At 57.6% G+C, this 22,853-nt stretch overlaps 2 protein-coding genes across 4 annotated transcripts; both read left to right on the top strand.

Moving 5' to 3' along the window:
* The first annotated feature begins 6 nt into the window (after positions 1-6).
* SUPT16H (SPT16 homolog, facilitates chromatin remodeling subunit) lies at positions 7-3,478 on the top strand. The gene is made up of 5 exons (XM_064141324.1): positions 7-144; positions 830-959; positions 1,553-1,682; positions 2,080-2,157; positions 3,035-3,478. Exons 1-5 carry the CDS (start codon positions 53-55, stop codon positions 3,154-3,156), a joined length of 552 nt encoding a protein of 183 aa, XP_063997394.1. The 5' UTR covers positions 7-52; the 3' UTR covers positions 3,157-3,478.
* Positions 3,479-7,634: 4,156 nt separating this feature from the next.
* Positions 7,635-22,842, top strand: HNRNPC (heterogeneous nuclear ribonucleoprotein C). 3 transcript variants are annotated; one of them, XM_064141323.1, is made up of 9 exons: positions 7,635-7,737; positions 13,496-13,540; positions 16,895-17,287; positions 18,423-18,501; positions 18,673-18,720; positions 19,322-19,482; positions 20,720-20,821; positions 21,622-21,800; positions 22,610-22,842. In XM_064141323.1, the coding sequence occupies exons 3-9, from the start codon at positions 17,047-17,049 to the stop codon at positions 22,700-22,702; spliced, it is 903 nt and encodes a 300-aa protein (XP_063997393.1). In that variant the 5' UTR covers positions 7,635-7,737; positions 13,496-13,540; positions 16,895-17,046; the 3' UTR covers positions 22,703-22,842. The 3 variants fall into 3 exon arrangements, with proteins under 3 accessions (XP_063997393.1, XP_063997391.1, XP_063997392.1); XM_064141321.1 differs by having other exon boundaries at positions 18,423-18,540; XM_064141322.1 differs by lacking the exons at positions 7,635-7,737; positions 13,496-13,540 and adding an exon at positions 14,404-14,858 and having other exon boundaries at positions 18,423-18,540.
* The last annotated feature ends 11 nt before the right edge of the window (positions 22,843-22,853 follow it).

The raw sequence follows: 22,853 nt of genomic DNA, 5'->3' as shown, positions 1-22,853 counted from the left end.
GGTGGAGCTGATCCACTTCGAGCGGGTCCAGTTCCACCTGAAGAACTTCGACATGGTCATCGTCTACAAGGACTACAGCAGGAAGGTCACCATGATCAACGCCATCCCCGTGGCCTCCCTCGACCCCATCAAGGAGTGGCTCAAGTGAGGGCCTGCCCCGGGGCCTCCCTGCCCCTCCTCCTCCTCCTCCTCCTCCTCCTCCTCCTCCTCCTCCTCTCCAGCGTCAAGTTCCTCCCCTTCAGGTTCTCCTGAGGTCTTCCTCTTGAGGTTCTCCTCTTGAGGTTCTCCTCTTGAGGTTCTCCTCTTGAGGTTCTCCTCTTGAGGTCCTCTTGCCTCTATAACCTTCTCCCCTTGACCTCCTCCTCTCCTCCTCCTTCTCCTCCTCCTTCTCCTCCTCCTTCTCGTCCTCCTCCTCCTCCTCCTCCTCTTCTCCAGCTTCAGGTTCTTCCTCTTCAGGTGCTCCTGAGGTCCTCCTCTTGAGGTTCTCCTCTTGAGGTCTTCCTCCTGAGCTCCTCCTCCTGAGCTCCTCCTCCTGAGCTCTTCCTCCTCTTGACCACCTCCTTCTCCTCCTTCTCCTCCTTCTCCTCCTTCTCCTCCTCTTCTCCTCTTCTCCTCTTCTTCTCTTCTCCTCCTCCTTCCACCCTGGGACCATTCTTGGTCCTCCTCAACCTTCTCCTCCTCTTCCTCAGCCTGAGGTCTCCCTCCTGAGGGCCTCCTCCTGAGCTCCTCCTCCCCTTGACCTCCTCCTCTTCTCCTCCTCCCTCCTTCCACCCTGGGACCATTCTTGGTCCTCCTCAGACCTTCTCCTCCTCCTCCTCTTCTCCTGCAGCTCCTGCGACCTGAAGTACACTGAGGGGGTTCAGTCCCTCAACTGGACCAAGATCATGAAGACCATCGTGGATGACCCCGAGGGCTTCTTCGAGCAGGGAGGTTGGTCCTTCCTGGAGCCCGAGGGAGAGGTGAGCTCCTCAGCCTCCAGGGAGGCCACCACCACCTTGGAAGGTCTCCTCCCAGCCCTGAGCTTCTCCCCCCAGCCCTGAGCTTCTCCCCCCAGCCCTGAGCTTCTCCCCCCAGCCCTGAGCTTCTCCTCCCAGCCCTGAGCTTCTCCTCCCAGCCCTGAGCTCCTCAGCCTCAGGTCCTCCCACTGAGGTTCTCCTTCCCTTGAGGGTCTCCTCTGAACCCTGAGCTCCTCCTCCTCCTTAGGTCCTCCCCTTGAGGTCCTCCTAAGCTTCTCCTCCCCTTGAGGTCCTCCTGAGCTCCTCCTCCCTCTTAGGTCCTCCCCTTGAGGTCCTCCTGAGCTCCTCCTCCCTCTTAGGTCCTCCCCTTGAGGTCCTCCCCCTTAGGTCCTCCTAAGCTTCTCCTCCCCTCGAGGTCCTCCCCCTCTTGAGGTCCTCCCCCTTAGGTCCTCCCCTTGAGGTCCTCCTGAGCTCCTCCTCCCCTCGAGGTCCTCCCCTTGAGGTCCTCCCCTGCCCCCCCCCCTCCACCCCCACCCCAGAAGCTCCTCCTGGTGGCCTCAGCCTCTCCTCCCCCCCGCCCTCGGTGGCCTCCCCAGGGCAGCGACGCCGAGGTCGGGGAGTCGGAGTCGGAGATGGAGGATGAGACCTTCAACCCCTCCGAGGAGGACTACGAGGAGGAGGAGGAGGACAGCGACGAAGATTACTCCTCTGAGGCCGAGGAGTCAGGTCAGGAGGTCACCAGGGGCCTCCACAGCTCGTGTGGGAGGCCACAAGGGCCGCTTGGAGGCCACCAGAAGCCCTTGGAGATCCCAAGCAGGTCCTCATGGAGGCCACCAAGTCCCCTGTGGAGGCCACTTGGTCCTCATGAGAGCCACCAAGTCTCCTGTGGAGGCCACCAAGTCCCCATAGAGGCCACCAGGTCCTCCTTGGAGGCCACTTGGTCCCCATGGAGGCCACTAAGTCCTCTGTGGAGGCCACCAAGTCCCCATAGAGGCCACCAGGTCCTCCTTGGAGGCCACTAAGTCCTCTGTGGAGGCCACCAGGTCCTCCTTGGAGGCCACTTGGTCCCCATGGAGGCCACCAGGTCCCCTTGGAGGACCTCAGCCTCTGCTCCTCCCTGCAGAGTACTCCAAGGAGTCCCTGGGCAGCGAGGAGGAGAGCGGCAAAGACTGGGACGAGCTGGAGGAGGAGGCCAGGAAAGGTGAGCCCGGGGGGGCCTCTGCTGCCTCCTCCTCCTCCTTTCCTTCTCTCCTCCTCCCCTTCCTCTGTTCCTCCTCCTCCTCCTCTTTCTCCTCTCCTCCTCCTCCTCTTTCTCCTCTCCTCCTCCTCCTCCTTCTTTCCTTCACTCCTCCTCCCCTTCCTCTGTTCCTCCTTTCCTCCTCCTCTTTCTCCTCCTCCTCCTCTCTTCCTCCTCTCCACCTCCTTTTCCTCCTCTTCCTCCTCTACATTTCCTCCATCTCTTCCTCCTTTCCTTTTCCTCCTCTTTCTACTCCACCTCCTTTCTTCTTCCTCCTCCATATCCTACTCCTCCTCCCCTTCCTCTCCTCCTCTCCACCTCCTTTCCTCCTATTTCTCCACCTCCACCTCCTACTCTTCCTCCATGTCCTACTCCTCCTCCTCTCCATCTTCCCCTCCTCTCCTCCTCCTCTCCTCTCCTCCTCCTTCATCTCCTCCTCCTTCTTTCCTCCTCCTTCTCTTCATTTCCTCCTTCTCTTCTCTTCTCTTCTCTTCTCTTCTCTTCTCTTCTCTTCTCTTCTCTTCTCTTCTCTTCTCTTCTCTTCTCTTCTCTTCTCTTCTCTTCTCTTCTCTTCTCTTCTCTTCTCTTCTCTTTTCTCTTCTTCTTCCTCCTCCTCTCCTCCCCTCCTCCTTCTCTCCATCTCCTCCTCCTCCTTCTCTCCGTCTCCTCCTCCTCTTCTCTTCTTCCTTATCCTTCTCTCCATCTCCTCCTCCTTCTCTCCTCTTCTTCCTGCTCCTTATCTTCTTCCTTCTCCTCCTCTCCATCTCCTCCTCCTTCTCTCCATCTCCTCCCCTCCTCCTCCTCTCCTCACCCCCTCCTCCACCTGCTCCTGTCCCCGCAGCTGACCGTGAGAGCCAGTACGAGGAGGAGGAGGAGCAGGGCCGCTCGCGCAAGAGGAAGGCTGCAGCTGCCCGTGGGGGGCACCACCGAGCCTCAGGACCCCCCAAGAAGAAGAGGAAGTAGCAGAAGGCTTCTGCCTGGCCCAGACCACCTTGGGGGGGGGGAGGGGAGGGGAGGGGGAGGGAGGAGCCTGAGGGCAGCTCCCAGGAGGATTTGGGGGAGGGAGGGGAGGGAAAAGTTCGGAGCTTGGGGAGACCTCAGGAGGAATTTGCAGCAACTTTGGGAGGGTTTGGAGCCAATTTTGGGGAAGTTCTGCCCAGTTTGGGGAATTTTCATCCAATTTGGGGGAATTTTCATCCAATTTGGGGGAATTTTCACTAATTTGGGGGAATTTTCATCCAATTTGGGGGAATTTCCACCAATTTGGGGAATTTTCATCCAATTTGGGGGAATTTCCACCAATTTGGGGAATTTTCATCCAATTTGGGGGAATTTTCATCCAATTTGGGGAATTTTTATCCAATTTTGGGGAATTTTCACCAATTTGGGGGAATTTCCACCAATTTTTGGGAAGTTCTGCCCAATTTTGGGGAATTTTCATCCAATTTTGGGGAATTTTCACTAATTTGGGGGAATTTTTATCCTATTTTGGGGAATTTCCACCAATTTTGGGGAATTTTCACCAATTTGGGGGAATTTCCATCCAATTTTGGGGAATTTTCCACCTTTTTTCTGGCATTTTCACCAATTTGGGGCAATTTCCACCCAGTTTTGAGGACATTGCAGCTTTTGGTGGGAATTTTCAGCAACTTTGGAGGTTTTGCAGCAAATTTTGGGGAATTTTCACCACTTTGGGGAATTTTCAGCCAATTTTGGAGACTTTTCCCCCATTTTTAGGAGGGTTCAGTGAATTTGGACCAAATTTGGGTGATTTGGAGGCAATTTTGGCAGTTTCTGGCCAATTTAGGAGGTTTTGGAGCCAATTTTGGGGAGAATTTCCACGTTTTGGGAATTTCTGTCAAGTCCTGGAGCATTTTTCCCCAATCCTGGGGAATTTCCATGAAATTTGGGGCAATTTTCACCCCTTTGGGGCAGTTCCATCAAACTTGGGGGAATCTGGACCAGTTTTGGAACTCTCCAGCAAATTCTGATCCAATTTTGGGGAATTTCCACCAATTTTTTGGGGACATTTCACCATTTTGAGGGAATTTTTACCAATTTTGGGGAATTTGCACCAATTTTTGGGGGATTCCTGGCAAATTTTGGGCTACTCCCTCCAAATTTGGTGAAATTTCATCAAACTTTGGCAGAGTCACCTCCAAAATTGCCAAATCCCCTCCAAGATTGTCAAGTTCCATCCGAATTTTGGGAGGAATTCATCAAATTTTGGTGAAATTCTTCCCAAAACTGTAAAATTCCTCCCAAAATTGGGGAAATTTCCTCAGATTGATGAATTTTCCCCCAAAATTGATGAATTTCCCCCCAAAATTGGGACTTTCCTCCCAAAATTGGGAATTTTCCCCCAAAATTGTCAATTTCCCCCCAAAATTTGTCTATTTCCTCCCAGTTTTCTCAGATTCCTTCCAAAATTTGCCAAAATTCCCTCCAAAATTTCTGAATTCCCTCAGAATTGGCTGAAATTCCCCCAAAAGTTGTGAGTTTCCTCTAAGCTCTGAAAAAATCCTTCCAAGACTTGTGAAATTCCTCCCAAATTCCTCAGTTTCCTCCCAAATTTTCTCAATTCCCTCCAAAATTCCTGAATTTCCTCCCAAAATTCTGAATTTCCTCTAAAATTCTTAAATTTCTTCCCAAAATTCCTAAATTTCCTCCAAAATTCCTCAATTTCCTCCCAAGTTTCTTCATTTCCTCCCCAAATTTCTGAATTTCCTCCAAAATTCCTCAATTTCCTCCCAAATTTCTTCATTTCTTCCCCAAATTTCTGAATTTCTTCCCAAAATTCCTCAATTTCCTCCCAAATTTCTGAATTTCTTCCCAAAATTCCTAAATTTGCTCCCAAAATTCCTCAATTTCCTCCCAAATTTCTGAATTCTCTCCAAAATTCCTCAATTTCCTCCCAATTTTTTTTAATTTCCTCCAAAATTTCCTCAATTTCCTCTCAAAATTCCTAAATTTCCTCCCAAATTTCTGAATTCTCTCCAAATTTCCTCCCAATTTTCTCAGTTTCCCTCCCAAATTTGTCCATTTCCCCTCCCAAAACCTTCTCCCTCTCCCCCCCTGCTCTCTCCCCTCCCCTCCACACTTCCTCTCCCTCTCCCCCCAGACGCCTCCCAATCTTCCTGCCCCTCCCTCTCCCCCCCCCCCAGGGCTTGGCAAACTCCTTCCAAAGGCTGCCAAATTTCTCCAACCTTGCCCCAGTTGCCCTCCCCCCTCCCCCTCCTCAGCCCTCTCCCCACCTTTCCCTCTCCCCCTCCCTCCCTCTCTCCCCCAAGCCCCCCCCCAAGGGAGGTTCCTCCCCCCCCCCCAATCCTTTTCTTTTGGGCTTCTTTCAGCTCTATTTATGGGGAGGGAGAGGAGGGAGGGGAGGGAGGTCCCAACCCCTCCCCTGACCCTCTCCCCACCCTCCCCTCCCCTCCCCCCCCCCCCAGGGAGGTTTTGCTCTTTTCCTATTGGTCAATAAATTGTTGCTGGTTTCTTTTTTTAAGGCCTGGGAGCCAAAGGGAGACTTTTGGGGGCCCAATCCTGAGCCCCCTCCAGAGCAGCTGCAGAGTGCTTCAGGCAGGAGAGGGAGGGGAGAAGCTGGGGGAGGAGGGAGGGAAGAGAAGGAGGGAGGAGGGGAGAGGGAGGGAGGGAGGGGTATAAAGGGGGTAGAGAGAGGGAAGGAGGGAGGCAGGGAGATGGAGGGAGGGAAGGAGGGAGGCAAGGAGAGAGAGGGAAGGAAGGAGGCAGGGAGAGGGAGGGAGGGAGGGAAGGAGGGAGGCAGGGAGATGGAGGGAGGGAGGGAGGGAAGGAGGAAGTGGTATAAGGGGGTAGAAGGAGGGAAGAGAAGTAGGGAGGGGGGAAGTGGGAGGGAGGGGGGAGGAGAGACAGAGGAGAGGGTGGAGAGGAAGGAGGAAGGAAGAAGGGAGGAGAGAGGGTGGGGAGGGAAGGAGGGAGAGGGAAAGAAGGGGAGGGAGGGAGGAGAGGATGAGGAGGGAGGGAGAGGGAAAGGAATGGGAGGGAGGGAGGGAGGGAGGGAGAGGGAAAGGAATGGGAGAGAGGGAGGGAGGAGGGAGGGAGGAAGAGCAGAGGGAGAGAGAGGAGGGAGAGGGAAGCCCCAAACTGGTTTGAACAGGTCTGAAGGGGTTTGAAGTAAGCGAAAGGAGGCTGAGAGAGACCAAACTGGTCTGAACAGGTCCAAACCAGTCTGAGCTGGTCCAAACCAGTCTGAACTGGGCCCAAACCAGTCTGAGCTGTGCACTAACCAGTCTGAACTGGGCCCAAACCAGTCTGAACTGGTCCAAACCAGTTTGAACTGGGCCAAACCAGTCTGAACTGGACCCAAACCAGTCTGAACTGGGCCAAACCAGTCTGAAAAGGTTCAAACCAGTCTGAAAAGGTTCAAACCAGTCTGAACTGGGCCCAAACCAGTCTGAACTGGGCCCAAACCAGTCAGAACTGGGCCCAAACCAGTCTGAACTGGACCCAAACCAGTCTGAACTGGGCCCAGACCAGTCTGAATTGGTCCAAACCAGTCTGAGCTGGACCCAAACCAGTCTGAACTGGGCCAAACCAGTCTGAAAAGGTTCAAACCAGTCTGAACTGGGCCCAAACCAGTCTGAACTGGACCCAAACCAGTCTGAACTGGGCCCAGACCAGTCTGAATTGGTCCAAACCAGTCTGAGCTGGACCCAAACCAGTCTGAACTGGGCCAAACCAGTCTGAAAAGGTTCAAACCAGTCTGAACTGGGCCCAAACCAGTCTGAGCTGGACCCAAACCAGTCTGAACTGGGCCAAACCAGTCTGAAAAGGTTCAAACCAGTCTGAACTGGGCCCAAACCAGTCAGAACTGGGCCCAAACCAGTCTGAACTGGACCCAAACCAGTCTGAGCTGGGCCAAATCCAGTCTGAACTGGTCCAAACCAGTCTGAGGTGGTCCAAACCAGTCTCAGCTGGGCCCAAACCAGTCTGAGCTGGGCCCAATCCAGTCCTACCTGGGCCCAACCTGCTCTGCTTTGGCCCCGCCCCTCGGTGGCGCCGCTCTGGATTGACATCTCCTCCGCCCAATCGCCTCCCTCCCTTCCCTCAGCCCCTCCCCCTCCCCGCCGCCGATCGCCTCTCCTCCCGCCCCCCCCCCCCCCCCCCGCTCCCTCCGCATTGGCTGCGCGCTCCGCCAATCCTCTCTGCCCGCCCCCCGCTCCCTCCCCATTGGCTGCGCGCTCCGCCAATCCTCCCTCTCCCCGCCCCGATCGACGTCTCCCTCCCCCAATCCCCTTCGCGCTCCCCGTCGCGGCCCTCCCCCGCCTGCATCCCGCCCCCTGCGCCCCATTGGCCGGCGCGGCCGGCGCGACGTCTCCCGCGGCCAATCGGCGTGCGACGCTGCCGACGTCGTCCCCGCCCCTCTCCCCCTTCCGTGCGGCGCAGAGGGCGGCCCCGGCGCCATTTTGTCTGCGAGCCCTCAAGCGAGCGGCGGCGGCGGCGGCGCAGGAGCAGCGGCAGCAGAAGGAGGAGGAGGAGGAGGAAGAAGAAGGAGTTGGGAGCGGAGCGGTGAGAGGAGAAGTCCTTCCCCCCCCAGGGGGAGCGGGGTCTGGAGAGGCGAAGCGCTGCGGGGATGGGGCAGGGAGCGGCGGCGGAGGAGGCCTAGGGGCAGGAGGGGGACGCGGCCGAGGCTGCTGAGGGGGACTGAGGCGAGGGGGGGAGGGAGGGGCAGGGGCTAATGGCGGCCGCTGGGGGGGGGGGGGAGGGGCAGAAGCCCCTGAGGGTGAGGGCTGGAAAGGGGAAGGGGAGGAAAAGGCGGGAAGGGGGAGACGGAGTGGGGGGGGTGGGGGGGGGGAGGGGGGATGTGTGGTGGGCGGGGTTTGGGGCGGTGTGGGCGGGGTTTGGAGGGTGTGGGCGGGGTTTAGGCGCTGGGGGGGGCCTAAGGCACCACCCCCCCCCCCGCGCCCAGGCCCCCCACCCCCCCCCCCGCGCACACTTTCCCCCCCCCCCCACTCCATGGTTAGATTAGGCCCCTTCGGTGGGCGGGGTTTGGAGTGGGGTGGGCGGGGTTTGTGGTGTGTGGGCGGGGTTTGAGCGCTAAGGCACCACCCCCCACGCGCCCAGCCCCCCCCCCATGGTTAGGTTAGGCCCCTTCGGTGGGCGGGGTTTGGAGCAGTGTGGGCGGGGTTTGGGGCGGTGTGGGCGGGGTTTAGGCGCTGGGTGGGGGCTAAGGCACCGCCCCCTGGTGCCCAGCCCCTCCCTGCTCACACCTCCTCCCCCCTTCATGGTTAGGTTAGGCCCCTTCGGTGGGCGGGGTTTGGAGAGTGTGGGCGGGGTTTAGGCGCTGGGTGAGGGCTAAGACACCACCCCCCCCGCACCCAGCCCCCCCCCCCATGGTTAGGTTAGGCCCCTTCGGTGGGCGGGGATTGGAGCGATGTGGGCGGGGTTTGGGCACTGGGTGGGGGCTAAGGCACCAGCCCCTCCCCACTCACACCTTCCCCCGCCCCCATGGTTAGGTGAGGCACCTTCAGTGGGCGGGGTTTGGAGCGGTGTGGGCGGAGCGTGAGGGTTTGGGGTGGGGCTTAGCTGCGTGTTGCTTCATGGGAGGTGGGGCCAGAGGTTAGGGGGAGGGGTTTAGGAGCTTTTGTGGGTGGGGTTTGTGGTTTTAGGGGTGGGGCTTAGGCTCCATTGAGGGTGGGGTTTTAAGCTTTGGGGTGGGGCTTGGTGGGTGGGGGTGGGGTTTAGGCCCCACGTTGGGCGGAGTCTAAGCATAGGCAGTGGAGCTTACGTCCTTGGGGGTGGGGGTTAAGCCGTGGGGGCGGAGCTTAAGTGGTAGGTGTGGCTTGGAGCTCTTGTGGGAGAAGTAAATGTGAGTGTGGGAGGGGCTTTGGGGGCTTGTGGGTGGAGCTTCAGCCCTCATGGGTGGCAGTTAGGGGCTTGGAGGTGGAGCTTAGACCTCTGTGGGAGGGACTAGAGGCCTGAGGGTGGAGCTTAAACCCCCCTGGTGGAGGTTAGGGGGTTGTGGGTGGAGTTTAAGCCTTGGGGGTGGAGCTATGCTGTTTGTGGGAGGGGCTTGGGGGTGGAGCTTGAGCCCTGGAGGTGGGGCTTAGAGCTGGGTTTAGTCTTGTGGGTGGGGCTCAAACCCAAGTGGTTGGGGCCAGGGGGAGGAGCTTAAGCACACGTGGGGAGGGGTTGGGACCGGGCGGGCGTGGCCTAAGGGTGGGTGGGCGTGGCCTGGGAGGGGGCGGATCCTTGCAGGCAGCCCCCAGCAGCGGCTCAGGGTCCCCAACCCCCTCCCTGCCCCCCCAAACCCTCATTTTTGGGAGCAAAAAAAGAGGGAAAAGGAAAATTTGGAGGTTTTTGGGGGGGAATTGAGAGTTTTGGGGCAAGATTTGGGGGTTTTGGGGCAAAAAGAGGTTTTAGGGCCAAAAGAGGGAAAATTGAGGTGGCTGAGTGGGTTTTGGGGTGGAAAGAGGAAATTGTGTGTTTTCTGGAGGATTTTTGGGGTGGAAAGAGGAAAATTTGTGTTTTCTGGGGGATTTTTGGGGGGAAAATAGAGGGTACTGGGATTTTGGAGTTGAAAATTGAAGCAGAATCTGAATTTTTGGGTCAAGAGGAGGAGAAATTGGATTTTCTGGGTGAGTTTTGGGTCAAAAGGAGGAGAAATTGGATTTTCTGGGTGAGTTTTGGGTCAAGAGGAGGAGAAATTGGATTTTCTGGGTGAGTTTTGGGTCAAGAGGAGGAGAAATTGGATTTTCTGGGTGAGTTTTGGGTCAAGAGGAGGAGAAATTGGATTTTCTGGGTGAGTTTTGGGTTAAAAGGAGGAGAAATTGGGTTTTCTGGGTGAGTTTTGGGTCAAGAGGAGGAGAATTTGGATTTTCTGGTTGAGTTTTGGGTCAAAAGGAGGAGAAATTGATTTTTCTGGGTGAGTTTGGGGTGAAAACAGGAAACCTGTGGGGTTTGGGGTAGAGTTAAGCCAAAGGTTGAGGTTTTTTGGGTGATAAAAGGGAAAATTGTGATTTTTTCAAGGGGGTTTTGGGGTGAGAATAGACAAATTTGCATTTGCTGAGTGCTTTTTGGGGTGAAAAGGGGAAATTGTGGGGTTTTGGGGGCAAAATTGATGTTTTTGGGGGTGAAACTAGGAAATTTTGTGTTTTCTGGTGGATTTTTGGTGTGAAAAGAGGAAATTTTGTGCTTTCCAGGAGATTTTGGAGGTGGATTAAGGCAAATTTTGATGTTTCAGTCTGGATTTTGGGGCAGAAATGGGAAATTGTGTATTTCCTGGTGGATTTGGGGGGTGAAAAGAGGAAATTTTGTCTTTTCTCTCTGAATTTTAAGGCAGAAGTAGGAAATTTTGTGTTTTCTGGTGGATTTTTGGGGGCGAAAAGAGGAAATTTTGTGTTTTCTGGTGGATTTTTGGGGGTGAAAAGTGGAAATTTTGTGTTTTCTGGTGGATTTTTGGGGCGAAAAGAGGAAATTTTGTGTTTCTTGGGGGACTTTGGAGGTAGAATTCAGTAAATTTCCATTTTGGGGCAGAAGTAGGAAATTTTGTCTTTTCTCTCTGAATTTTGGGACAGAAGTAGGAAATTTTGTCTTTTCTCTCTGAATTTTGGGGCAGAAGTAGCAAATCCTGTCCCCCCACCCCTCCCCCCTCTCCCCCTGGCTTGGCGGGGGCAAAATGGCAGCAGCTGCGTTCGCCCCTCCCAGGCAGGAGACTCCTTCCCCTCCTCACCTCTTTTTGGGGCAGAAAGAGGAGAAATGGACATTTTGGGGCAGTTCTCTGTCGGAATCAAAGCAGAGCTACATTTTCCCACACAGAGTTCATTTCCTCCTCGTTTTTGGGCTGAAAGCGGCAAGAAAATTCCATTTTGGGGTCTAAATTCCCCCTTTTTGGGGGGGGTCTAAATTCCCTTCATTTTTGGGTCTAAATTCCATCGTTTTGGGTCTAAATTTTTGGGGCCAGATCCCTCAAAAGTTTCATTTTCTGTTTCTTTTTTTTTTTTTTTTTTCCTCCATTCCTCCCAAAAACTTTGGGGCAATAAAAAAGGAGGCAAAAATCTCACTTTGGCCTCTTAAAAAAAAGAACCAAAGGCTTTTTTCCCATTTCCCCCTCAATTTTGGGGTCAAAATCTCCCTTTTTGGGGGCCAAATTGCTCCATCTCCTCCTCCTCCTCCTCCATCCCCTTTTTGGGTCCAGACCCTCCCCCCAATCTCCATCCCCCGCTCGGCTTTTTGGGGCAGGAGAGGGGAAAAGTTTGGCTGCCAAAACCAGCAATTTTCCCATTCCCGCCAGAATTTTGGGGCCAAATCCTCCCCAATCTCAATCCCCCCTCCTTAGTTAGGTTTTTTTTGGGGGGGGTCAGAAACCTCCCAAAGAGAGGAGTTTTAACCCCAAAAAACAACCTTCCTCTTGGCAGCCTTTTGCCACCAAAGTGGAGCTCATTTTATTACCCTCCCGGACCCAAAACTCTCTGTTTTCACCCCAAAATGAGCTCCCCTTTTTCAACGGCCAAAACTTGCTCTGGTTTTGCCCTTTTTCAGCCCAAATCTGCTGCTCCCTCCTCTCCTTCGGCCCCAAAGTGTCGATTTCTGCTGCTCCTTTCACCCAAACCCCTCATTTTTAACCCAAATCAGCCATTTTTGTCGCCCCAAAATCCCTCCTTTTCAACCCAAAATCCTCCACCCCCACCCCCCCCCACCACCACCTTTTGGCGCCAAACTCCCATTGGCTCCTCCCCCTCTTGGCCCCACCTCTTTTTCTCTTTGGGACCCTAAATCCTCCTTTTTAGCCCCAAAATCCTCTCCCCTCCCCCCCCCCGCAACCATTCCCATGGGGGGGTGGGGGGGGGGGAGGAGAAGGAAGGGGAGGAGCTTGTGGGGGGGGCGGGGGGAGGGGGTGGAGACATTCATGCCCCATGGGGGGGAGGGGGCGGGGCTGGGCGGGAGGGGGCGGGGCCTCTCATCCTCTTCTCCTTCCACAGGCGCAGCCCCTCCCCCTCTGCGGAGACAGCCCCGCCCACAGCCCTGCCCACATGGCCCCAGACCCCGCCCCCTGGCCTCTAACCCCTCCCTCCCCTTCCTCCTCCTCCCCCCCGGGCCAACTTGGGCTGGGCCATGCCTGGCTTGGCTCCGCCCACTCCCTTTCAGCCCCTCCCCTTTCAGCCCCTCCCCTTTCAGCCCCTCCCCTTTCAGCCCCTCCCCTTTCAGCCCCTCCCCTTCCTCCCTGAGCTCTTTTCCGCTTCCTGTCTTGGCCTTCTACTTCCTCTCTCTGCCTTCCACTTCCTGTTGCCTTCCTCCCTCTCCCTTCCTCCCTCTCCCTTCCTCCCTCTCCCTTCCTCCCTCTCCCTTCCTCCCTTCTCCCTTCCTCCCTCTCCCTTCCGCCCTCTCCCTTCCGCCCTCTCCCTTCCGCCCTCTCCCCTCCGCCCTCTCCCCTCCTCCTCCCCGCTTCCTCCCCGCTTCCTCCTCTTCCTCTTCAACCCCTCCCTCTCCTCCCCTCCCCCCTTTAACCCCTCCACCACCCCTGCCCCTCGGCCGCCATTTTGAGCGCCCTCCCCCCACACGCCCACCTCAACGGCAGCCATTTTGCCTCCCCCCACTCTACCTGGGCCGCCATTTTGAACGCACCCCGCGCACGCCCCGCAGCGGCGGCCATTTTGCCTGCGCCACTCCCTCTTTCCCCCCCCAACCTCAGACGCCATTTTGAATGGGCCCCCCCCGCCCCCCCCCCCCAGCATACCTCAGTGGCAGCCATTTTGCCTCCGCCCCTTCCTCCCTCTCCCCCACCCACCTCAGCCGCCATTTTGAACGCTCTCCCCCCAACACTCCCCTGGGCGGCAGCCATTTTGCCTCTACCCCTCCCTCTTTTCAAACCCCCACCCCCCCCCAACGGCAGCCATTTTGCCTCCGCCTCTCCCTCCCTCTCCTCCCCAACTCCTTGTTCAGCTGGGAGGCTTTGTCCGGCGGGGGCGTGGCACTCAGCGGGGGCGGAGCCAGCCTGGGGGCGTGGACTGGGCAGGGGAGGGGAAGCCGCGGGGGAGGGGAGGCGCGCGCCAGGGGCGGGGTTTCGTCGGGGGCGGGCCGAGAGGTGTGGGGCAGGGGAGGGGCCAGGGGGTGGGTGTGGGTTGGGTTGGGGGCGGGGCCTGCGTTTTCCTCCAGCCCCGCCCCCTTTTTTTTTTTTTTTTTTTAATATATTTTGAGAAATTTTTTTTTTTCTCCCTAAAAAAATTTTTTTTTTTTCTGTTTTTTTTTTTTTGCCTTTTTTTTTTTTTTTTTGTTGTTTTTTTTTATTTTTTGTTTTTTGTTTTTTTTTTTTTTTCTTCTTTTTCAGCCTTGATTTTTTTTCCCCTCCCCCAACCCCGAGCCGGCGCCGACCGTAAGTGAAAAGCAACCAATCCACAACCACCTTTTTGGGTTTAAACCCCTCCCCACCCCCCCCACCCCGACCCCTAACCCCACCCCAAAAAGCCCCACCCACTTTCCTCCAAGCCCCGCCCCTTAACCCCCCCCCTTTTTTCCCCCCCTCCCCTTTTTCCTTCCCTCCTCTCCCCTCCCCCACCCTGCTCCAAAGGACATAAAGGGGTGGGGCGTGGCCACAACGAAGCTCCGCCCCCCCCTCGCCCCACCTCTCCTCTTCCCCCCCCACCCTTCCACTCTTCCCCCCCCCCCCCCAACTGCCAACCTGCGCTTCCCAGCAGCCATTTTGGGGGCGTTTCCTACAAGGGGTGGGGCAGGGAGAGGGGGGAGGGGAGGAGGAGGAGGAGGAGGGGGAAAGGAGCAAGCAGAGCCCCAAAAACATCTCCCCCCCTGCCCCCATCCCCTCCCCCTCAAAGGAAAACAAAGCTCAGGATTTTTGCTGTTGTTGTTGTTTGGGTTTTGGGGTTTTGTTGGTTTTTGGTGTTGTTTTTTTTTTCCCTGTTTTTTATTTTTATGATTTTTGAATTTTTTTTTTCCTCCACTTTTTAATTTTTTTTTTTAATTTTTTAATTTTTTTTAAATTTTTTTTTTTTCCAACTTTTTTTTTTTTGTTTTTACTTTTTTATTTTTTGGGTTTTTTTTTTCTTTTTTTTGTGGTTTCTTCCTTTTTAGGAGGCCCTGCTTAAGGCCTTCCTCCTGCCCACTTCCGGGTTTAAGCACCTCCCACTTCCGGGTTTAGTGTCCCCCCACCCCCCCCCCCGGGCTCTGTTTTTAGCTCCACTTCCAGTTTTAGGCTCTCCACTTCCTGTTTCACCTCGCTTCCGGGTTTAGCTCCCACCCACTTCCTGTTTCAGGCCCATCATTTCCTGTTTGCCATCACTTCCGCATTAAGCCCCACCCACTTCCGCATTTAGCCCCACCCACTTCCCCTTCTAGGCCTGCCATTTCCTGTTTAAACCCACTTCCGGTTTTAGCCCCACCCCCTTAACTGGGTCTAGGCCTTCCACTTCCTGTTTTGCCTTCATTTCCGGGTTTAGTCCCACCCACTTCCGGTTTGGCTCCATTTCCGGTTTAGCCACGCCCACTTCCTGCTGAAGCCCCACCCCCTCTCCCTTCCCCTCCTCACCCCAGCCCCTCCCATCCTGTCCCTGCCACTCACCACCGGCCTCGACCAATCCCCTGCTCCGGACGCCGCTGAGTGACACCCGGAGGCCCCGCCCACATCCCCGCCCCTCCCCCTTTCCCCTCCCCCTTCTTTTCCTCACCCCCTTCCAACGGTAAGCGGAAGTGGGAGGGGCTGGGGAAGGGCGGGGCAGGGAGTGGGAGGGGCTTGGGGAAGAAGTGGGAGGGGCTTGGTGGCAGGAGCTTAGCACAAGCGGGGCTAGGGGTGGAGGTGGGTGGGGCTTTTCTAGTGGGAGGGGCTTGGTGGCAGAAGTGGGAGGAGCTTAGTGGTGGAGGGGGTTAGGTGGGAGGGGCTTGTGAGGGGTGTGGCTGATAGTGGGAGGGGCTTTAAAGGGACTGAAGCCAAAAGTGGGAGGAGCTTGGGAGGGGTGGAGCTTGTAGCGGAGGGTCATTGGGTCACTAATGAGGGAGGCCAATTAGTGAGGCTAATTAGGGTTCTTAATGAGGCTCATTGAGTCGTTAACTAGCGCTGCTGGGTGGGGAGGTCTTTAATGAGGGCCACTAATTAGCATAGGCTAATGAGGGGGCGTTAATTAAGGAGGTCGTTAATGAGTTAATTGAGGTCATTAATGAGGGGCAGTAATTAAGGAGGTTGTTAATGAGGGGTGTTAATTGAGGTCATTAACGAGGGGTGTTAATTAAGGGGGTGATTAATGAGAGGAGCTAATTAAGGTCATTGATGAGGGGTGTTAATTAAGGAGGTTATTAATGTGAGGAGTTAATTGAGGTCATTAATGAGGGGTGTTAATTAAGGAGGTCATTGATGAGGGGTGTTAATGAGGTTATTAATGTGAGGAGTTAATTGAGGTCATTAATGAGGGGCGTTAAGGAGGTAATTAATGAGGCAGTAATTAAGGAGGTCGTAAATGAGGGGAGTTAATTGAGGTCATTAATGAGGGGTGTTAATTAATGAGGTCATTAATGAAAGTAGTTAATTGAGGTCACTAATGAGGGGTGTTAATTAAGGAGGTCGTTAATGAGAGGTGTTAAGGAGGTCCTTAATGAGAGGTCACTAATGAGTATCATTAATTGGCCCTGCCCTGCTAATTAAGCTCCAGCTGCAGCTCATTAGCCTCTAATTAGCCTCTGCCCTGCCCTCTGCTGGCCACAAACCTCCTTTAGACACCTCCAGGTGGCCCCAGACCCCCTCTAGGTGTCCTTCCCCCCCCTTTAGATACCTCCAGCTGGCTCCAGACCCCCTCTAGGTGTCCTTCCCCCCCCTTTAGACACCTCCAGCTGCTCCCAGACCCCCTCTAGGTGTCCTTCCCCCCCCTTTAGACACCTCCAGCTGGCTCCAGACCCCCTCTAGGTGTCCTTCCCCCCCCTTTAGACACCTCCAGCTGGCTCCAGACCCCCTCTAGGTGTCCTTCCCCCCTCTTTAGACACCTCCAGCTGGTCCCAAACCCCCTCTAGGTGTCCTTCCACCCCCTTTAGACACCTCCAGCTGGCTCCAGACCCCCTCTAGGTGTCCTTCCCCCCCCTTTAGACACCTCCAGCTGGCTCCAGACCCCCTCTAGGTGTCCTTCCCCCCCCTTTAGACACCTCCAGCTGGTCCCAAACACCCTCTAGGTGTCCTTCCACCCCTTTAGACACCTCCAGGTGGCTCCAGACCCCCTCTAGGTGTCCTTCCCCCCCCTTTAGACACCTCCAGGTGGCTCCAGACCCCCTCTAGGTGTCCTTCCACCCCCTTTAGACACCTCCAGCTGCTCCCAGACCCCCTCTAGGTGTCCTTCCACCCCTTTAGACACCTCCAGCTGCTCCCAGACCCCCTCTAGGTGTCCTTCCACCCCCTTTAGACACCTCCAGCTGCTCCCAGACCCCCTCTAGGTGTCCTTCCACCCCTTTAGACACCTCCAGCTGCTCCCAGACCCCCTCTAGGTGTCCTTCCCCCCTCTTTAGACACCTCCAGCTGCTCCCAGACCCCCTCTAGGTGTCCTTCCCCCCCCTTTAGACACCTCCAGCTGCTCCCAGACCCCCTCTAGGTGTCCTTCCCCCGCCTTTAGACACCTCTGAGTGGTCCCAAACCCCCTTTAGATACCTGCAGGTGGTCCCAAACCTCTTCCAGGCGTCCCTCAACTCCCCTCTCCATACACCTCCACCACCTCCTCTCTCTCTCTCTCTCTCTCCAAAGGTTCTCTCCACCCAGAGGAGCTCCACACCACCCTAACCCACACCCCCTCCCTTCTCCCGACCCTCCCTTCCCCCCCTTTTCCACACCCTCCCCCACACCCCCCCCGCGGGCTCAGACCAGCCGCCGCCGCCAGCGCCGCCGCCGCCGCCGCCATGGCCAGCAACGTGACCAACAAGACGGACCCCAGGTCGATGAACTCGCGGGTGTTCATCGGCAACCTGAACACGCTGGTGGTGAAGAAGAGCGACGTGGAGGCCATCTTCTCCAAGTACGGCAAGATCGTGGGCTGCTCGGTGCACAAGGGCTTCGCCTTCGTGCAGTACGTCAACGAGCGCAACGCCCGCGCCGCCGTGGCCGGCGAGGACGGCAGGATGATCGCCGGGCAGGTGCTGGGTGAGCAGCCGGGGGGGTCCTCCGCAGGGCTGGGGGGACCTCGGAGGGGTGAGGTGGGAGGTGTTATGGATGCTCTGAGGGGTCGTGAGGGGAGTTGCGGTGGTTTGGGGGAGGTTGGTTGGTGTTTGGCGGCGGTTTGAGAAGGTTCTTTGAGGTCCCTCAAGAGTTGGGGAAGGTTTGTTGAGGTCCTTCAAGAGTTTGGGAAGGTTGGAGAAGGTTTGTTGAGGTTCTTGGAGGTGTTGTGGATGCTGGAAGGGGTCCTGAGGTGAGTTGCGGTGGTTTGGGGGAGGTTGGTTGGTGTATGGCGGCGGTTTGAGAAGGTTCTTTGAGGTCCTTCAAGAGTTGGAGAAGGTTTGTTGAGGTTCTCGGAGGTGCTATGGATGCTGGAAGGTGTCTTGAGGGCGTTTGTGGTGGTTTGGTGGAGGTGGTTTCATGTTTTGTGCCAGTTTGAGAAGGTTCTTTGAGGTCCTTCAAGAGTTTGGGGAGGGTGGAGAAGGTTTGTTGAGGTTGTTTGAGGTGTTATGGATGCTGGAAGGTGTCTTGAGGGCATTTATGGTGGTTTCGGGGAGGTTGGTTGGTGTTTGGCGGAGTTTGAGAAGGTTCTTTGAGGTCCTTCAAGAGTTGGGGAAGGTTTGTTGAGGTCCTTCAAGAGTTTGGGGAGGTTGGAGAAGGTTTGTTGAGGTGTTATGGATGCTCTGAGGGGTCCTAAGGGTGTTTGTGGTGGTTTGGGGGAGGTTGGTTGGTGTTTGGCAGAGTTTGAGAAGGTTCTTTGAGGTCCTTCAAGAGTTTGGGGAGGTTGGAGAAGGTTTGTTGAGGTTGTTTGAGGTGTTATGGATGCTCTGAGGGGTCCTGAGGGCATTTGTGGTGGTTTGATGGAGGTGGTTTGATGTTTTGTGGCGGTGGGAGAGGATTCTTTGGGGTCCCTCAAGATCGAAGAAGGTTCTTGGAGGTCCCATGGAGGTCTGAGGAGGTCTCTTGAGGTCCCTCAGTGTCCTGTGGAGCTCTGAGAAGCTTTCTTGGACCTCCCTTGAGCTTCTCTGCCCCACACCTCCCTGCCTCACGTCTCTCCCCCTCTCTGCCCCACACCTCCCCACCCCCCTGCCCCACGTCTCTCTCTCTCTCTGCCCCCCTGCAGACATCAACCTGGCGGCCGAGCCGAAGGTGAACCGCGGCAAGGCAGGTGTGAAGCGCTCGGCGGCCGAGATGTACCACGGGTCAGTAGCTGCTCCACCTTCTCCGTCCCCCCTCGTCAGGTCTGCCCCACACCTTCCCCCTCCCCCTGACCCACGCAGCCTCCGTGGGGCTGAGCCCCAGGGCTCGGCCTCGGCCCCCACCCTGCCAGCAGGGCTGAAAGGCTTTTGTGGCTTCTTCTTCTCCCCCTCCAGATCTTCCTTCGACCTCGACTATGACTTCCAGAGGGATTACTATGACAGGTGAGGAGGGGGGGGGCTGGGACCCATAAGTGGGGGGCTGGGAGCCAGAAGTGCGGGGTTGGGACCCATAAGTGTGGGGCTGGGACCCGTAAGTGGCAGTTGGGACAAATAAGTGTGGGGCTGGGACCCAGAAGTGGCAGTTGGGACAAATAAGGGTGGGGCTGGGACCCATAAGTGGCAGTTGGGACCCATAAGAGTGGGGCTGGGACCCATAAGTGGCAGTTGGGACCCATAAGCGTGGGGCTGGGACCCATAAGTGGCAGTTGGGACCCATAAGTGTGGGGCTGGGACCCATAAGTGGCAGTTGGGAGCCATAAGTGCGGGGTTGGGACCCATAAGTGTGGGGCTGGGACCCGTAAGTGGCAGTTGGGACCCATAAGTGTGGGGCTGGGACCCATAAGTGTGGGGCTGGGACCCGTAAGTGGCAGTTGGGACCCATAAGTGTGGGGCTGGGACCCCTAAGTGGCAGTCGGGAGCCACAAGTAGGGGCCGGGACCCATAGATCCAGGCCTGTCCCCGCTCCCCCTTGCCCTCTGCGGGGCCGTGGGGCGTGGCGCTGGGCGTGGTGGCTGACCCCGCCCCCCCCCGCCGCCTCCCCTAGGATGTACTCGTACCCCGCCCGGGTGCCGCCGCCCCCGCCCCTGCCCCGCCCGGTGGTGCCCTCCAAGCGGCAGCGAGTCTCCGGCGGCAGCAACACGCGGAGGGGGAAGAGCTTCAACAGCAAATCCGGGCAGAGAGGCTCCTCCTCCAAGTCCGGCAAAGGTACCTGATTGGCTGCCGCGCCCCGGGGGCGGGGCCCGGCCGGGGAACGCCTCCCGCGCCCTCCCGCCCCACTTCCTGCCGCTCCTGCCCCACTTCCTGCTGCTCCCGCCTCACTTCCTGTCCTCCCCTGCCCCACTTCCTGCCGCTCCTGCCTCACTTCCTGCCTCTTCTGCCCCCACTCCCGGTGCCTCCCACCCCACTTCCGGCAACTCTGACCTCACTTCCTTTCACTCCTGCCTCACTTCCTCTTCTACCCCAACTTCCTGTCCTTCCCACCCCATTTCCGGTTCCTCTCACCCCACTTCTGGTGCCTCTGACCTCACTTCCTGTCACTCCCACCCCATTTCCTGTCCCTCCTGCCTCATTTCCTCCCTCTTCTACCCCAACTTACTGTCCTTCCCACCCCACTTCCTGTCCTTCCCACCCCACTTCCTGTCCTTCCCACCCCACTTCCTGTCCTTCCCACCCTACTTCCTGTCCTTCCCACCCCACTTCCGATGCCTCTGACCTCACTTCCTGTCACTCCCACCCCATTTCCTGTCCCTCCTGCCTCATTTCCTCCCTCTTCTACCCCAACTTCCTGTCCTTCCCACCCCACTTCCTGTCCTTCCCACCCCACTTCCTGTCCTTCCCCCACCCCACTTCCTGTCCTTCCCACCCCACTTCCGATGCCTCTGACCTCACTTCCTGTCACTCCCACCCTGCTTTCTGCCGCTCCTACCTCACTTCCTCTTCTACCCCAACTTCCTGTCCTCCCCACCCCACTTCCTGTCCTTCTCACCCCACTTCCGGTTCCTCCCACCCCACTTCCAGTGCCTCTGACCTCACTTCCTGTCACTCCCGCCCCACTTCCTGACGCTCCTGCCTCATTTCCTCCCTCTTCTACCCCAACTTCCTGTCCACCCCACTTCCGGTTCCACCCCACTTCCGGTCCCTCCCACCCCACTTCCCATAGTGCTGACCTCACTTCCTGTCACTGTCACGCCCACTCCCTGTCGCTCACCTCATTTCTTCCCTGTTCCCACCCCACTTCCTCTCCTTCCCACTCCGCTTCTCCTCCTTCCCGCTCCACTTCCTGCTCCCCCACCCCACTTCCTTTTCCTCCCACCTTACTTCCGCTGCCTCTGACCTCACTTCCTGTCACCTCCACCCCGCTTCCTGTCACTCTCACCTCATTTCCTCCCCTTCCCACCCCACTTCCGGTGGCGCTGACGTCACTTCCTCCTCCCCCCCGCAGTGAAGGATGGAGACCTGCAGAGCATCAAGAAGGAGCTTGGGCAGATCAAGGCCAAGGTGGACGCTCTGCTGGACAGCCTCGAGCGCCTCGAGCGCGACCAGAGTGAGTCACACCCCCCCCGGGCCTCACTTCCGGGCTCGGGGCCTCACTTCCTCTTGGGTTCTGGGCCTCACTTCCGGGTTCTGGGCCTCACTTCCGGGTTCTGGGCCTCACTTCCGGGTTCTGGGCCTCACTTCCTGTCTCTAGGCCTCTCTTCCTCTTTGGTTCTCGGCCTCACTTCCTCTTTCTAGGCCTCATTTCCTAGTTCTGGGTCTCACTTCCTGTCTCTAGGCTTCAGTTCCTGCTTCTGGGCCTCGCTGCCAGGTTCTAGGCTTTGTTTCCTAGTTCTGGGCTTCACTTCTTGCTTTTAGGCCTCACTTCCTGCCTCTAGGCCTTTATCTCTGGTTCTAGGCCTCACTTCCTGGTTCTGGGCCTCGTTACCAGGTTCTGGGCTTCACTTCCTCGTTCTAGGCCTCACTTCCTGGTTGTGGGCCTCACTGCCTGCTGCTAGGCCTCACTTAAGAGGGGTTTGTTGTGGGACTTCCTGTTGCTGTTTCGAAGCCTCACTTCCTGCTTGGTTTTAGGCCTCATTTCCAGCCTCTAGGCCTCACTTCCTGCTGCTAGGCCTCATTTCCTGCTTGGTTTTAGGCCTCACTTCCTGCTGCTAGGCCTCACTTCCTGCTTGGTTTTAGGCCTCGTTTCCTGCTTCTGGGCCTCACTTCCTGTCTCTAGGCCTCACTTCCTGTCCGGGGCGTTGGGGCGTGGTGGGGTGGGAGGGGCTCGCTGCTGGCCCTGCCCTGCCATTGGCCACGGCGCCTGACCCCGCCCCCTCTCCCCCCACCCCCTTTGCTCTCCCCCCACAGAGCAGAAGGCTGAGAAGGCAGAGGAGGAGCTGGGGGGCGGGGCCGGGGCCGGCAAGAAGGAGGAAGGGGGCGGGGCCGGCGGGGGCGGGGCCAAGGCGGAGGCGGGGCCGGGGGAGGACTCGGCCGAGGAAGGAGATCTGCTGGACGACGAAGAGGCCGAGGAGAGGGGAGATGATCAGGTCAGCCAATCAGGGGCTGGGGGGGGAGGGGCCAAGGAGGGGAGAGGGAGAGGGGAGATGATCAGGTCAGCCAATCAGGGGCCGGGGGGGGGAGGGGCCAAGGAGGGGAGAGGGAGAGGGGAGATGATCAGGTCAGCCAATCAGGGGCCGGGGGGGGGGGGGCCAATGAGGGGAGAGGGAGAGGGGAGATGATCAGGTCAGCCAATCAGGGGCAGGGGGAGGGGCCGGGGGGGGAGGGGCAAATCAGGGGAGAGGGAGAGGGGAGATGATCAGGTCAGCCAATCAGGGGCCGGGGGGGGGAGGGGCCAATGAGGGGAGAGGGAGAGGGGAGATGATCAGGTCAGCCAATCAGGGGCCGGGGGGGGAGGGGCCAATGAGGGGAGAGGGAGAGGGGAGATGATCAGGTCAGCCAATCAGGGGCAGGGGGAGGAGCCGGGGGGGAGGGGCAAATCAGGGGAGAGGGAGAGGGGAGATGATCAGGTCTGCCAATCAGGGGCAGGGGGAGGGGCCAGTGAGGGGAGAGGGAGGGGAAATGATCAGGTCAGCCAATCAGGGGCTGGGGGGAGGGGCTGGGGTGGTGAGGGGCCAATGAGGGGCGAGGAAGAGGGAGGGGAGGAGCCAATCGGGAGAGGGAGGGGTGGAGAGTGGCCAATGAGGGGTGAGGGAGAGGGAGGGGAGGAGCCAATGTGGGGAGAGGGAGGTGTGGGGAGGGCAGAGGTTGGCGGAGGGGGGGGGAGGTGGGAGGGCCCAAGTGCAACTGGCCAATCAGAGCCTGAGCCCCGCCCCCTTTTTGGCCCCGCCCCCCGCAGCTGGAGTCGCTGAAGGGAGACGAGAAGGAGGCGGAGGAGGGGGAGGACGACCGCGACGACCGCGACAGCGCCAACGGCGACGACGAGCCCTGAGCCACGCCCCCTTCCGGCCACACCCAACCGCCCCACCCACCCCCCCCCCGTGCCCCGCCCATTTCCGGTGCCCCACGCCACGCCCACTCCCCCCTCCCCCTCCCTCCTCCAGCCCAAGTTTTAAGCTCTCCCTCCCCTCCCCCCCCATTAC

Source organism: Pogoniulus pusillus, unplaced genomic scaffold (assembly GCF_015220805.1).
Source record: "Pogoniulus pusillus isolate bPogPus1 unplaced genomic scaffold, bPogPus1.pri scaffold_261_arrow_ctg1, whole genome shotgun sequence".
NCBI classification, from domain to species: Eukaryota; Metazoa; Chordata; class Aves; order Piciformes; family Lybiidae; genus Pogoniulus; species Pogoniulus pusillus.
This window is presented reverse-complemented; position numbering and strand designations above follow the sequence as displayed.